General features: G+C 45.8%; 7 protein-coding genes across 7 annotated transcripts; 6 read left to right on the top strand and 1 right to left on the bottom strand.

Moving 5' to 3' along the window:
• Nucleotides 1-61: 61 nt before the first annotated feature.
• On the top strand, nt 62-1,083 carry C8R40DRAFT_1083207 (caffeine-induced death protein 2-domain-containing protein). Its single transcript, XM_046227235.1, has 6 exons — nt 62-174; nt 235-278; nt 344-455; nt 521-672; nt 731-791; nt 842-1,083. Exons 1-6 carry the CDS (start codon nt 66-68, stop codon nt 928-930), a joined length of 567 nt encoding a protein of 188 aa, XP_046090886.1. The 5' UTR covers nt 62-65; the 3' UTR covers nt 931-1,083.
• Nucleotides 1,084-2,446, top strand: C8R40DRAFT_1083205 (uncharacterized protein). Its single transcript, XM_046227234.1, has 9 exons — nt 1,084-1,246; nt 1,304-1,322; nt 1,409-1,502; nt 1,561-1,617; nt 1,677-1,762; nt 1,811-1,821; nt 1,871-1,985; nt 2,031-2,149; nt 2,199-2,446. The coding sequence occupies exons 1-9, from the start codon at nt 1,103-1,105 to the stop codon at nt 2,262-2,264; spliced, it is 711 nt and encodes a 236-aa protein (XP_046090885.1). The 5' UTR covers nt 1,084-1,102; the 3' UTR covers nt 2,265-2,446.
• A 53-nt stretch (nt 2,447-2,499) lies between these two features.
• C8R40DRAFT_444894 (ubiquitin conjugating enzyme family protein) lies at nt 2,500-6,617 on the top strand. Its single transcript, XM_046235084.1, has 21 exons — nt 2,500-2,637; nt 2,702-2,845; nt 2,901-2,964; nt 3,018-3,107; nt 3,159-3,433; nt 3,492-3,830; nt 3,885-4,021; nt 4,074-4,200; nt 4,253-4,441; nt 4,492-4,835; nt 4,900-5,038; nt 5,092-5,207; nt 5,265-5,279; nt 5,335-5,385; nt 5,440-5,462; nt 5,522-5,548; nt 5,600-5,616; nt 5,684-5,702; nt 5,750-5,896; nt 5,949-5,986; nt 6,044-6,617. The coding sequence occupies exons 1-21, from the start codon at nt 2,605-2,607 to the stop codon at nt 6,281-6,283; spliced, it is 2,574 nt and encodes an 857-aa protein (XP_046090884.1). The 5' UTR covers nt 2,500-2,604; the 3' UTR covers nt 6,284-6,617.
• On the top strand, nt 6,411-8,243 carry C8R40DRAFT_1083193 (peroxisomal membrane protein). Its single transcript, XM_046227233.1, has 12 exons — nt 6,411-6,528; nt 6,598-6,611; nt 6,679-6,695; nt 6,761-6,815; nt 6,874-6,974; nt 7,041-7,141; nt 7,200-7,341; nt 7,406-7,437; nt 7,496-7,633; nt 7,693-7,720; nt 7,799-7,988; nt 8,046-8,243. The coding sequence occupies exons 1-12, from the start codon at nt 6,492-6,494 to the stop codon at nt 8,067-8,069; spliced, it is 879 nt and encodes a 292-aa protein (XP_046090883.1). The 5' UTR covers nt 6,411-6,491; the 3' UTR covers nt 8,070-8,243.
• A 201-nt stretch (nt 8,244-8,444) lies between these two features.
• C8R40DRAFT_1158420 (Sedlin, N-terminal conserved region-domain-containing protein) lies at nt 8,445-9,115 on the top strand (the record flags this gene model as incomplete). Its single annotated transcript, XM_046229733.1, has 4 exons — nt 8,445-8,592; nt 8,646-8,731; nt 8,794-8,856; nt 8,918-9,115. The coding sequence occupies 4 exons, from the start codon at nt 8,445-8,447 to the stop codon at nt 9,113-9,115; spliced, it is 495 nt and encodes a 164-aa protein (XP_046090882.1).
• Nucleotides 9,116-9,377: 262 nt separating this feature from the next.
• On the bottom strand, nt 9,378-12,759 carry C8R40DRAFT_1035206 (uncharacterized protein; the record flags this gene model as incomplete). The annotated part of the gene is made up of 7 exons (XM_046223481.1): nt 9,378-9,889; nt 9,945-10,532; nt 10,586-10,926; nt 10,983-11,219; nt 11,276-11,760; nt 11,813-12,053; nt 12,113-12,759. 7 exons carry the CDS (start codon nt 12,757-12,759, stop codon nt 9,378-9,380), a joined length of 3,051 nt encoding a protein of 1,016 aa, XP_046090881.1.
• A 749-nt stretch (nt 12,760-13,508) lies between these two features.
• On the top strand, nt 13,509-14,633 carry C8R40DRAFT_1065983 (uncharacterized protein; the record flags this gene model as incomplete). Its single annotated transcript, XM_046225716.1, has 6 exons — nt 13,509-13,521; nt 13,573-13,604; nt 13,659-13,684; nt 13,839-13,857; nt 13,938-14,415; nt 14,539-14,633. 6 exons carry the CDS (start codon nt 13,509-13,511, stop codon nt 14,631-14,633), a joined length of 663 nt encoding a protein of 220 aa, XP_046090880.1.
• Between the last annotated feature and the right edge of the window lie 9 nt (nt 14,634-14,642).

The raw sequence follows: 14,642 nt of genomic DNA, 5'->3' as shown, positions 1-14,642 counted from the left end.
GGCTTTGAGGAGAAGCGTGCGAAAAAGCTCATAAGTGTCGGGCCGGCGTGTGTGTTGTCTAAGTTATGTCTTCCACACCACAGTTGGGTAGCCTTGCAATTCAAGCTCCCAGCTTGACTCCTCAGATTGTACACGTCTCACCGGAAACATGCTTGAATTTATCGATGTTCAAAGGTGCACGATCTCTAAAGCAACATACGATGGTGTTTGGAGAGCTCACGAGTCATTTGGTAGCGGTGTTACGAAGTTATCGAGGACTCGATGATACAATCAACATGGTGAGTGGCGGAATTACATACTGTGAGCCTGGTGGATGTTTTACATAACCTCCAATTTGACCTAGCGCCTGAATCGTACGGCTGCATTCATGCATGACCAAGAGCGACAAAAAGTAAGTCGAAGCAAATTATCCGCGGAAGAACAGGCTTGCTCGCGGTTATGGCAAGAACTCGTTTGTGTGTATCCCCTCTCCCTTAACCTTCCTCTATATACCGACCTTCGTACCCATATGTTCGGTCAGCCAATTGGAGTCGCAGAAAGGAGCTCATAGAGTACTGCGTGGGGGTTGTGGACAAGTCTAATGAAGAAAAGCAAGAAATTGTCGACAGTCAAACATCCAGCCCCAGCGAAGTACGAAAGGCTCGCGCGGAAAAGTACTCCCAAGAAGTCAAGGTGATGCTGTTTTGGACCCCTGCATCCAGTAAATCTAATGCTGCGGGAGCATTCTTAGCGTGACCAAATACACAAAGAACTTTCAGTTGAAACGATAGTAAAGCAACGCTCTATAGATGGTATGTAAGGCTGTCAACCCCATGGTATTGTTGTCTATAATCCTCTACAGTATTCAGATCCAGGTGTATGTATTTTGTGCCACCATTTACGGACGTGGAGGCGCGTAAGTTGTGGGACGCCGCTACTGGTTCACGATAGCCAATGATACTTTTTACTGTGCTTCAACTTGTATTTCTGTGCCAGTGCTGTTCAGAAGACTATGTAAGAGCGCTGACGTCACAGAAAGAAGTATCGGAACCAGATCGAAACCCAAATTCGGGGCAACTATATATACCGCTTTGACTTGTTAATAATTATTACTACAATCATCATGACTAGTATTACTGCTTTCACGTTTCTGGTTTTCTTCGCAAATGTTCTTCTCGTACCAGCAACGGTTCTCTCCTTTATACAAGATGCCACCCAAAATGTGCTGTTGGACGCGAAGGTTGATGTTGATATCAAAGTTCCAGTAGTGAGTGCACTTGCTTTACTGCAGCCGATCACTCTCTATCCTGACCTCAAACAATAGACTTTGGGAGTAATGAGCAGTTCGTTCTCGTCCTGCTCCTGGAAAGCTAGCTGCTACTGACTCGGACCACCGTATCTCTGCCATTCATCGTTCTTCCGCGACCAGGATGTCCCGATGCGCTGCTTTGTGAAAACTCCATGGATGCCGTGCTGAAGAAGGTCGGTGAGAAAATCGACTTGAAATTGGTATACATCGCCAAGTACCGTTTCTCTGATCTATTTTGCTTTACTGTTGCTAACGTTCCGTCGTGGATTCAGGATTAATTCGTCGGAACCCGACTTTGGTGCCACCTGCATGCATGGACCCGAAGAATGGTGATAACCTGTGTTTCAAAATTTGTAATAGATGAAAGCTCAAGCTCAAGCGTCTTTAGTGCGGGAAATGTTCAACAATTATGTGCTGCAAAATACTCTCCGTTCGCAAATTGGTGGGAGTTTGTACATTGCAATAACTACGAAGGTAAGTCGAAATCTCTTCGGATTCTATGCCATTAAGCATGGAATGCAGGTCGAAACAAGGTTATTCCCGGTCCTGTATTGTTTAGCTCTTCTTTCAACTTCTTTACAGATTGGCTTACCGGAAACGGCTAGGAAATGCGCTCAGACTGCACAGATAGATTGGGAGACAAGCGGTGTTGGCGAATGCGCAGGGTTAGATGCAAGTGGTAAGGGCGCGGAAGGAGGTGAGTTCGTTTCCGTCTCTCCGGAAGCTAAACTCAACATACTAGTGAGACTATTTCACAAGAGTGTCGCGCTCGGAAAGGCGATGGGACTAGAGAAGAGTTGCACGATTTACATCAATGGGGAGAAAGTCTGTGTTCATGATGAGACGTGGAAGGAGTGTGAGGTGAGGGACACATACTGACTTTTCAAAACCCGAACTGAGACTGCTACAGAACGGTCATACCGTTTCTGACTTCACCCGACAAATCAACGAAGCGTACGATAAATTGAACGCCTAGGTTGTAGCCTAGGGATAACTAGGATGTCTTGGCCCTGATCTTCCATAGGCACACACCACATCCGGAGTATCAGAGGCTCTACTATAGTCGCGTATCTTGTCCGTTTGGCTTATGCTACACATGCCTTATTTGCAGTCTACTATCTATATGAAGTCTCATGAAATACTATTCTTGAACTGTGAGAACAAGGAGAGCGAATTTAGGCCTGATGTCAGTCTGTGGCAATAGGGGTTACCCTAGCAAAGCCAAACCTTAGTCACTCCCTTTATACACCGTCCCATTCACCAACTTGACTCGAATAATTACACTCACTGTTACCGAAAACCAGTGGCTTTTCAGTATGGACAGAGAAGTTCAGCAACTAGTTGAAATGGTCATTACATTTCATTTATCCATCGTCTTCAAAGGGTGTATAACATGTACATGCTCTCTTTTAGGGTGCCACAGCCGCCCAGGCGCGCGCAGCTCTCAATAAATACAAAGACGTAATGCAAGCGGCTGAAAAGTTCTTTGAAGGAGAATTCGAGAATGTGGCGGGGGACGACTCAGGACGTACCCATCAAGCCCATTCAAGTGCCACTGTAATGCATTGCGCTCTTCTTCTTTAAAGCACTTGTGAACTGACATGTCATCTAGAGTCGCGATCCAGATGTCGAGATGGATAAAGAGGATGATGATGGAGAATTAGAGGATGATGAAGGTGTGTTGACGCGATACTGTTGAGCCAGGCCGTCTCTAACAATGGATCATAAGGTTCCGATGCCTACATAGATTACGACTCAGACGATGATGGTGGGATGCCTGGAGACTCCGGGGCTTCCAAAGTTAATGACCCTTATGCTGGTGCGCCGAAATAATAAGAATCTCTAGGATGGATTAACGATCCTGCTTCAGGAATATTCTTCTCCAAAGACCGACGCGAGGAAGTAATTGAAATCGAAGAAGAGTCTGTTTTCGTCTCTGTTCCAGAAATCAACGAAAAGGTGGAGGTCATGACACAAGGAAGATGGATGGCTGGTTGTGCTGAGGGTGGCGAACAAAGCTTCCTGTTCTCCTTGTACTCGCAGCTCGGGGAGTCACAACTCAGCGACCTGGATGGTGTTTGCCCTTGTCCCTCTGGTTGTGGGCAGACTGTCAAACGTCAGCAAAGCGACTTTTTTGCGATCTATGTGAGTTTCGTCCTTGATCAACAAATTTCGGATTCCGATAGTGCGCTGTTATTTCCAGCCCAAGTTTTCCACTTACATCCAACATCTGCAAAGTAAAGTACCTCAGAGGTGCCCCAAGTGTCAAACAGACTTCTGTTTCGCGTGTGGAGAGAAGATCTCTCAAGATGCCAGTGACCCACTGTGGCATTGTTCCAATCTGCAGGGCGTCATTCTTGGTGTCGGTCTGTTCATGATCGAAAGGTTGTTTGAGCAACAGAAAGAAGAATCTGAGATAAAGGAGACTACCGAGCGGGAGACTAAGCGAAGAAAAACCAGAGACATCGATGACGATGAATTAGATACGGGATCGGGCAAGACGAAAGGCGGGGTAGGTTATGCTGGTGATTTGAAAGAGGATGTGAGTTAGTTTTCATGATTCCATTCAAGTTTCTCCTTCTCAGTGTCTTCGTAGAGTTCCGGCCAAGCAGAGGCTCAAGCGAACCAATTTGCAAAGGATTCCAAAATCCGCGCTTTGCTTGCGGAAGTCCGGGTCTACCTACCTTCTTTACAACGGCCTGGTGGGGCTCGTCCATCTGATTATCTTCCACAGTAAAGCATGCATCAAGCCTTATCCGAACTACTCACTGACTCGTCTCTGTAGCCCTTCCTCCCTTACGCACCTCCGACGTCGTTTCAATCTCATTACCAGCGAACTTCTTCGCAACGATTCTCTCGCAGATATGTCTGACCGGCACGGCCTTTACTTTGAGCTGCTCGAATGGCTAGAGGTGACACACATTTATACGGACATCAACTTTTTTCTCATTCCATGTCTTTTAGACGATTTCGTCGCATGAAAGTCTTTGCAGTATGATGCCTATGCCTATCATGAGAAGCGTCAGCCAACAGACTGTTGTGAAGAAGACCAACACTTCAACAATACGAGAGCGCAAAATTATTTACGAAGGCTCGGCCAGCCCTCGAGAACTTCTCGAAGCCATCTCTCTTCAAGCGCAAGCAGCGCTCAAGGTATTTTCGCTTCTTTTCTTTGGAACTTTGGAAGCAGACTCGATGTCAAGGGACTGGAAAGCTCAAAGCCTCCTGAGGATCCGTCACCCGAACCTAATGAAGAACAGAAGCGAAAAACAGTTGTTGCTAATAAAGGGAAATCGAAAGGCGACGCGCTTGCGGAGGGCAATTTCGACGAGACTGCGAAACTTTACGGTTTCTGTAATCGTCTTTTGGCCACTACAGTTCAAATTGACCGGTCTTTGCGAGAGCTTAAGGGCGATGATTTTGTGACCCGGATGCATGAATCCCTACCTAAGGCGTACACATCAGCTTCAGATACTATTTACGTCGATGCCGGCGATACTGAGGAAGATGCCAAGGAGGCGTATGTCAAGTGGGCCACATCGAGCAGGTAGCTCTGAGGCTACCCATCAACATCTGCGTTTGCGATTGACCACCTGCATAATATTTTGCAGGTTCGAGTACTGTGATCTCACAATCCCTACAACAGATAATTCGGACGAGACGCTAAATTATAAGCACTATTTCAACAATGAAATTCGAATGCTTGCAAACGCTAGTATTCCAAAACGCTCGGTTGCTATTGCAAAGGAGGTATGACGATCTTCAATGTCTGTTGCATACCATGAATAACGAAGTGATTTCAGCTGGCGATTCTCACTACGAATTTACCGGTGGCCTGGGATTCATCAATCTTCCTCAGAGTGGACGATGCGAGGGTCGACGTTATCAAATGTCTAATCACAGGGCCAGAAGGTACCCCGTAAGCTCTTGTTTCGTTTCAACGCCTGTGCAGTCTAAACACAATCTTTCTTCTCAGGTATCATAATGGCTGGTCAGTGCTCTGTATCTATTTTACACAGTGCAATGTTCAAACGGTGAACATATAGCTATCTGTTTGATGTATTCCTCGGGGCAAATTATAATCAATCTCCTCCCGGGTAATTCTATCTTCATGACAGTCAAGCTCTACCTGATCGTGTTGTTGCTCACAGTGTCAAATATATGACAACGAATGGCGAGTAGATTTGTTTCGCGATTCCCCTCTTGCGGATGTTTTTCTTACATTCTGTTCAGGCGGCAAGTATCGTTTCAACCCTAATTGTGAGTGATTGCACAAGTCTTCAAAAAATAACGCTTCTCACAGAATCCAAGTGTATGCGGATGGCAAGGTCTGTATGGTCGACACGCTGCAATACATATGTATCTAATTTGTTCCTCGTTATCCGTCGTTCGAAGGTGTGCCTCAGTCTTCTGGGTAAGTCATTGAAAGATATGCTCGAAAATGAAATTGACCGCCTTTAGGAACATGGACTGGACCGGGCTGGGTGCCATTTAAATCCACGCTACTACAAGTACTGCTATCGATACAATCCATGATTCTATGCGAGGAACCGTATCTGAATGAACCGGGATGGGCTTCAAATGCTGGTACACCTCAGTCGAAAGCATGTACGTGGTTTTCATTTTCTGCCTCCTTCTCCTTGTCTGACAGCGCTTGTAGACTCAGCCAATGTCAGACGTATGGTCGTGAAAACTGCTGTAAGCGAAGCTTTAGCTTTACAGATTGTTCAAGTGCTCACCGGCGATGAATTTCAGATGATCGATGCGCTTCAAAATCCTCCGGAACCATTCGAGGATGTAATAAGGACACATTTTAGGCTCAAAGCTCGGTCCTTGAAGAAGCAACTAGATAGCTGGCTCAAGGAAGATGACCATAGAGCGCTGGCATCAGACGGTGCGGAATACTCGGGTGCTGGAAGGAATTTAAGCACCAGTAGTTCAAACGACTTCAAGGCTGATATCAACTCGTTGAAAAGCCTTCTGAACGATTTGTGAACTTGTAGTGTAAATGTACGGTCACATAATTCCAAATAACAGGTTGAACATGAAAAGGACGGGTAATGACACGTGAGACACTGGACAATGACATGTGAATAATCTCCCAGTCTCCGAGTCCGTCTAAACGTAAAATGGTTCTTCGAATTATTCTTCGACGACAACCGCCAGCTTACATAGATTCATTTCTTAACAAGGCCTGACTCTGATGAACGACTCTATCATGCATGCAATGGCTGGAGCCGGTATGCTTGACTTCCGATGACACTGTCTCGCGTAATGCTGAATACATCGATTACTTCACCTTTACACAGGTGGTGGTGTTTTGGTGAGTGTTTGAGAGATTCTTCTCCTCAAGTATCATTGTATAACATGCAATCATTTGCTGTTTCAAGGCCATGACGGCTACATAGTATGTCCGGCATTTTTTAGTAAAAGCAACGTACAAAGTTTTCTAACTTTCTTCTTCTGCTCCAGCCCTCTTGTATTTCTTTCGACGCGCGCAGCCGTGAAAACGCAAAGCGAGAATAAGGTTCGTCAGGAATGATCACGGGGATAATGTTTTGTGGTCCTCAAGCCTGTCGTACAAGTCTGTGTATCAAGCTGTCATGGAAGTACTCGAGCGTGAAGGGGTGCTGGGCCTGTACAGTGGGTTAAGTTCAAGCTTACTTGGAATAGCTGTAACCAACGGGTGTGTTATTGCACTTATCTCTTTTCTAATTATCATCGCAAACCATTCACTTCTTTGGTACTTTAGAGTATACTACTACTTCTATGAACGGTCGAAAGGCATATTTTTGACTGGCGGGAAGAAAGGCTTGACCACCATAGAGTCCATTCTCACAGGCCTGATTGCTGGTACATACTACATTGGGTGTTTTGTCGATTGTCTTTTTCCGACACCTCATTTACATAGGATCTGCCACGACAATCATTAGCAATCCTCTTTGGGTTGTTCAAACATCTCAAGCTGTTCATACGATGGATCCGAATACTCAGACCAAGAATCTGGGCTTTCTGGAGACAGTACAACATATTCTAGCCAAGTTTGGGATGAAGTGCGCTTTATTTTTCTTGTTTATTCCCTCGAGATCCTTTGCTAATGGTCGGTCTTGGCCTCAGGGGGTTCTTCCGAGGAATTGGACCTGCTTTAGGCGAGCCAGTTTCTTAGATTTTCCTGGGGTACATTATCGAGAACGTTGCATCGAACAGTCCTTGTTGTCAATCCGGTCATCCAATATTCCGTATTTGAGCAACTCAAAAATATTTTGGCATCTCGCCGGAAGCTGCGACGCAGAGGAGGTTTGACCGATTGGGATTTCTTTGTGCTTGGTGCAATATCAAAACTGGGTAATGGTTTAAGAATTTCTTTCCGTGCAGTCGCGATGCTCATTAACGGGACCTGCTAGTTGCTACCTCGATTACCTATCCATATATGTGATTACATATTTCCCTATATCTCCTCGTTCATGATTCGATGTGTCGCAAACTGATAGCCTCATATTATTTTTATAGCGTTATCAAAGCTAGGTTACAAGCTGGCGCCACCAAATACAAATCTTCTCTGAATGCGTTGGCGACGATATTGAGAGATGAGGGTATCGAAGGGTTGTACAAAGGCATGCGTAGCAAGCTCTTACAAAGTGTACTCACTGCGGCGATATTGTTCGCCTTTCAACGAAGGATCTTTCTTATTACCAAAGCAGTGAGTGATAGTTGCTAAAATTTTGGGGAGTATTGAATGCTCAAGAGTCCACGGTAGGCTCTTACGCTTGCGCCAAAGTAGATATTTCGGTAGACTTGCAGATGGTAAACGCGATTATCATGTCCATGGAGTTTTCATGTCTGTAAACTTCATAGACCTACTATTGTAATCTTGTATGATACTAGGCTCCACTGTTGTGGACAGTACCTTGCTTGGTTCTTGTCCACTACTTAACTTTCCAGCGCTGATGACACTCACTACATGGAAGACAGAAGCAATGACCTAAGCTGCTTAACATGTTACTACCAGTAGGTGGGGGTGGTGAAAACTATTGAACAAACAAAATTGTACCATCTGTTACTGTATGTATTCCTCCTGCAACTGGGCTGCCCCTCTTCTGAATTTGGAAATACTCAACTCAGGCACGAGTTCTCACGGTAAGGCTTTCTTTCGGCGATGGCACCAAATCTTCGCCTCAACGCTGTGGCCTTCATCTCCCCTCAGAATCATCCAATCTTAATTCGAACTTTCTCAAAGCAGGACGAAAATGCAATCAAATACCACTACATTGCACACACTAGTTTGGATGTGATAGAGGAACGAGGTTAGACGCAATACTCAATTGCTCAGATTCGTTGAAGGCTCAAACAACCTCAGCAAGCTCCAAGTCGTCGGAGTGCTATCTTGGTCTTCTCTATTCTATGGAAGATGTCGCTGTATACGGATACATAACTCCGCTGAAAGTGAACGCGCTTACTCTACCCTATATTCCTTCTACTCAATCAAAATCGTCAATTTCTGTCAGGTCAAGATAGTACTTGCAGCAGCGCTTACGGATGCAGTAGTTCGCGATGTGGATCTCAATATGGCACGTAGAAATCATTACAATCCATTATTATCTCCACTTCATGACCTATCTATCCCTCTAGATTTTTAAAGCTCTGCATATGGCGTACTATTCTGCTATCTCGAATCCGTTCCTGGTACTCCAAGATCCCGCTTCCGCTGTACATGATAGTTCAAGGCCCTTGTTGGCAGGAAGTCCGAAATGGAAACACCTTCGACGACGTATAGATGAAATAGCCAGGATAGTAGGGAATTCATCTAACACGTCGACGGGAGGATAATTTCACAAAATCAACCACAAGATGTTCCTTAAGAGAGAATTCCTGAGCTCATCGGTTCTTTTCCTCTCAGCTCGCATATCCTTTCATGGAATATTCAATGTGGGCTCGAGCAGGAGGCTTAAATCCACCATACCATAAGGTGTTGTTGGTCGAACCTAAATCAAATGTACCCTTCATTGACTCAGCTGATAAGAGCGTACCACGGTTGAGACAGATACGGGGTAGACAGTATAATATATGTACGTGCACAAATGAAATGAAATCATATCGTAAGTTTCGCCAACTCGAGATGTGCTAGATCTTCCAAGGCTTCTCGTGCCATGACTCTGACCAACATATCATCATCCGTGTTAGAAATATAACCTAACGTGATTCGCATGCGTTTCGTTAACCCCACAGACAAACGAGCATTGTCTCCGGCAGACGCATACGACTCGTAGATCTCCTTCGTAGTCCCGCGAATCAACAGAGTAAGGAAATGAAGAGCGGCCCTTCTGAGTGGAGGAAACTTGGTGTTTGTGGAAGTAGGATGATCATCCATGGTCAATTTCCGTCCTTCTTCTGACTTGGTAGTAGTAGTATTATCCGTAGTAGATGTCGTTTCGACTTGTAAAAGGTCTATCATCCCTTCCGCCAAGTCCAGTAAATACGGTAAGACCGCGAGTGCATACGTGTTTTGGCAGTCTGCTAGCAAAGACAAAGATGATGTGCGGAGCGTAGTGGGCGCGGTAGGTGAGCGTATCACACGGAGCAGAGGTGGGATGATGACGTTCCCTGATGAAAGAGCATGAGCCGAGTATTCATGACACGATATCCAAGAAAAGCCCACCTGTTGCCCCCAATGTTTCCCCACATCTACGGATTACCATCGAAAGCGCTTCACCGAGTCTGATACGAGTATCCACATCCTGTTGATTCATATTCCCCGCTTCCAACCCGTCCAAGTGCTTCGTATAGTCATACACCAGTCTCTTCAAAATACTCCTGTCATAGTTATCAACGAGGGCAGCGAGTCCTTGTACTGCATTGAGAAAAATGTATGAGTCGTCATCCTGTATGGATTGGACGAATATTTCTAGTACCGCAGGAACGAGCGCTGAATCCATTTTCGCAGAATCAGTTGAAGCGGACGCGAGTTGGCGGAGGAGGAGTAGCCCGTGAGCACGAACGGGCAGGATAGGATCTTGAAGAAACTTGAGAGCTTTCTGATAGATCTCTCGAGGGCTTTCCGCTTGTGTATCTACAGCATTATTGCGAGAAACATCGTCGTCTCCGAGTGCGAGACGAGCAGTCATGACCATCCGGGCCTCTCGAGCGACTAATCTCACAGCGGAGGGACTATGGTTCACACGAGGTTCAAGAAGCTCAAATATGTCGTTGAGTATAGGCTCTGTACGGGCTGACAAGTTTTCGTTGGCTGGATTTGACCAATAAATGATGTTACGGTGATTGGCAAAAGTGAGATCTTACCTTCGAGAACAGACAGCAGCAAAGTGATTGACGTCTCTTCCATCTCATTGTCTGCTGTGAAAGCTTCGGAATCGGAAAGATCGTCGTCGCTATCTCCGTCGCTAACTTCAGGATCCTCTTCGTCCTGTGGACTCAATCGGAGGTCAGATATTTGAAATTTTCCTGCAAGCGAAACTTTTTTCTTCTGGTAATTGGGCTCGGGACGTGCAGAAGCAGCCGCTTCAAGGGCTTGTTTAATGAAAGTCAGTATTTGACTAGGTTTGGAGAATAGACCAGCCGATTTGGAGCTATCAGAAACTGCGATTTGCAATTGCATTATCAACTGCAGGTACAGCAAAGTGCTACGAATAATATGTGAGCACGAGATAGAATTCTGAAAAGTAAACTTGCCACGAACCGAACTGGATTCCCATCCTCGCTGTTCTTGTTGTCCCGGTATCCTTCTAGAAGTTTGACTAGGAATTGGGACAGAATGTCATCCCGGTTCATCGACTTGAGGAACACTGCTAAATGACGAGGCTCTGGGTATAGATCTAGTATGTTTGCAGTAGGGTCAAGTTCTCCGGCTTCATTTGCCTTCTTGAGTGTCTCAGGAGTGAACAGTGACAATTTCGTCGAAGCTAGAGTGGGAACGCTGCATGGTGTGAGACATCTGCATAGAACCTATTAGGAGTATTTGAAGCATCTCACCTTGGGCCTCGTCGTACACCCCCTTCTAGATCAGTGTGCCATTGACCCCCCTCGTCATCGAAAATTGTCCATAGGGTATCTATTGCCTCTGAACTGGAGGTGATTCTGGACCAGGTCAACAATAGTCCGCGAACCATCTCCTTCAGTTCAGGGTCTGACGTTCTAATCGAATCAAGGTGGAAAAGTAAACCATATAAAGGTCGTACTATAGGTGAGAGTAGTGTGCTGATGAGCTCGGGAGATGGATCAGAATTGGTCAGCACAGTAGTCAAGTTGCCCAGAACAATCGTCACATCCGTTTCTTCTGTGTCCGGGCGGGTGTATAGAAACAGATCATGAAATCGAAACAAGATGATTTGTGCAGCGGTTCCGTTTTTGACTGCAAGCATTTGCGACAATGCGAAAGCCGCTGCTCTCCTATAAGCAGGGTAACGGCTCTCCTGTAGGAGATCAATTAGGCGGGGTAGTATGATTGAAAAGTAATCCTAGTGAAACTAGACATAAATTAACGGCTTGAGGGTTTGTGCGTGAACTGACTTTTGGTACCATACCCGCAGGAACCGTAATCAAAACGCGAGATATGTGTTGTAACTTATCGAGTTGAATGTCATCGACATTCTCGCTGTCTCCAAAGACCGCTGCGCATAAACCCTTGACGCCTTCAGGTCGAAGAAGTTGTCTGCTCATGAGGTATCCACAGGTTCGGCGAATGTGTGGTACTGAGTTTGTGGAAGACATAACACTACCGAGGGCAACCATTGACTCGACTGGGGGCAGCCTGATGGGTACAAATGTATGAGTTGACCTAACTAGATACTGGATAACGGACGCACCTACATAGCCATGAGTCGCATTATCAGAGGGCGAATATCATCCAGTGGGGTCATTGTATCCACCGCTAATGATTTAGGAAGCCATCCTAACGAGATAGCCGGTTTGAGAATATCAGGGAGGTGTCGCTGAAGAATCACTTCTGTGATTAGAGTGTTCGACGTGTTTCCATGAATGCCTAGAGGAAAGACTAGGGTTAATTGGCGGGCGACCAAATTAGCTAGATGATGATAATCCTCGGGAGTCGATGTCAGATCAATTATTTTGGCCCCTGGGACTGTGGAAGAAGACGTGTTGGGCCAGGAGGATATGACATGAGAAAGCAGAGGATCCACGCCCCATCGGAACGTTATTGAAAGCAAGACCCTTAGCTGGTTCAAATCACGAGTACCTAGAAGCGGAGCTCCGGTATCAGGAGCATTTGTTCTCAACAATCGCTGCACCTTTTCGACCACAACAAGAGCTTCATCTGCAGTTCTTATTTGAACATTTTCCAAAGTTGCGGAATCATTCAAAGTCGACGAAGAGCCTAAGCAGCTGTAATAGTTTTGGAGGCGCTGTAGTAAAGCGGATTTTAATTGCGTCTGTGGCGTCGAGAGCGTATCAATGAGACAAGACCCAGCATGAAGGGTTGATGCAAGTTCACTGGACATGACGGTCGAATTTTGGTCCGATCCGTGGATGAGTCACTCCGATACCAGTTAAACGTTAAGGGTCGGTCCGCCATTGATCTTGCCCTTCGCACCAATTCTGCGGCACGATATCACACTGCGGGGATGAGCCGATTTTCTCGCGACCGAAAGGTTGATTTTATAGTGAGCTTTGGTACAAAATTGTTCAGATTACCGAGCGCCGAAAATTCTTAATATTTCTTCACAATCTGTTTGCATGTTATGGTACCGATATAGTACACTTTATATCAAAAACTTACCTCTAATATTGACAATCTTATTTTCACAAAATGCAAGCCGATTTATCAATCTTTTCGGGGGCCCTTTATCCAAAATTATTCCATTGAAAGCTGTTGGAGGAAATACAGAGAAAATTGAGAGCTTAGTATAGATAGTGGCCCAATATTCTACCAGAAATAATTCAGAATTTTCACATATAAACAGCCTCGCGCAAAGCATGCGCTTTTTCAAAATAAGCTCGCCCAGCTTATGGTGACCCGATGTCGGGACGTCGGGACGTCGGGACGTATCCGACATCGATATATCGGGACGTTTGGATGTCGCTGATGTCGGGATGTTGTGACGTGTGCCGAAGCTGATATCGGGCGTGAACTGCGTAGTGTCTCATCGAGCAAGGTTATCTCTAATTTTTATTTGCACCACTACAATACATACAGGAGCAACAATGAACTTGATTGAGTGAGGTGGACCATGCGGGCGATCTGAGAGCTATGCACATAATCAGTCAGTGGGATGATGATTATATATAAGAAATACGTAACTCCTGAACCACAGGTCAAGGGCTTTTTCTCAAATTCGGAAAGCACGTCTGTTGTCTACGCTGTGTAGAGTATTTATCAGTATACATAATGAATATTTAGAACTATCGAAGTCTGAAGAGAGAGTTGTAAGTTAGCAAATCAAAAGAAGTTGAATAAATATACGTACTTTTACAAAAATGCAGCGCGCACAAGCACTGGCCGAATTTTCCTTCGCCAAACGCGTCTCTGTTTTCCAAAGAATATGAATTTTTCGATGTGACGCCTACCACCTTATTGTAGAAACTCAGAGAATGTCATAGTAAGAAAGAAATACATACATTGTGTGCACCAAATGCGAGGTCTTTTGAAGCACTTCAACTCTAATAGAATGTGGGCTAGAGATTCTTGAGAGGGATGAGCACGTTCAGAGGAGATAGCTCAAATGATTACCAGATCTCCTCCTCCTCGGAACGCGCAAGGGTGGCAGCCAAGCCCTGTCAGCGCATGGGCACTGACGATCCCATTCGGCTTTCCGCCGATCGTAATTATCGGTCATCCCGATTTTCCAATGACGACCGTATTCGACAAAGGCGTACAAAAATCCGGGCCCATCTGCTAACGATACGCCGCTCGCTCTTCGCGAAACGTACAGAGCTCGGAGTCGTTCAGCGGATCGTAGGCTGGTCATTCTGTGTTCTGAAAAGCCGAGCGACGTTGGCAGCGGTGTTGGGAGGCGAGGAGTCTGGAAGTGAGATTTGGGAGCTGAGGACCGACAGAGAGAGTCCTCCACGAAGCAGAGACACGGGAGAGTATTGGAGAAAGAGGCGGGACAGGAAGAGGGCGCGAGGAAAAGGCGCGGGAGCAGTGGATTCAAGAGGTGCTGATAGAGCGGATCCATGACGACACGCTCTCAATATCAGTCACCATCTAGCGTCGCTTTGCGATTGCTAGGCACTGAAATCGAGAACGATATTCGCGCCTTGTTTTCCTGGACTTGTAGCAAACAAGGGCTACGATCACAGGCCAAAGGTCGTTGGAGAATCGGAACTGGCAGAGGTGGTGTGGACGACGTGGTGCTGGCATCGGACATGCTAAGGAGGTTAC

Source organism: Lentinula edodes (genome assembly GCF_021015755.1).
Source record: "Lentinula edodes strain Le(Bin) 0899 ss11 chromosome Unknown C8R40scaffold_3, whole genome shotgun sequence".
In the NCBI taxonomy this organism is placed as follows: domain Eukaryota; kingdom Fungi; phylum Basidiomycota; class Agaricomycetes; order Agaricales; family Omphalotaceae; genus Lentinula; species Lentinula edodes.
Note: the sequence above shows the minus strand (reverse complement) of the source record. Positions and strands in the feature narration are given on the sequence as shown.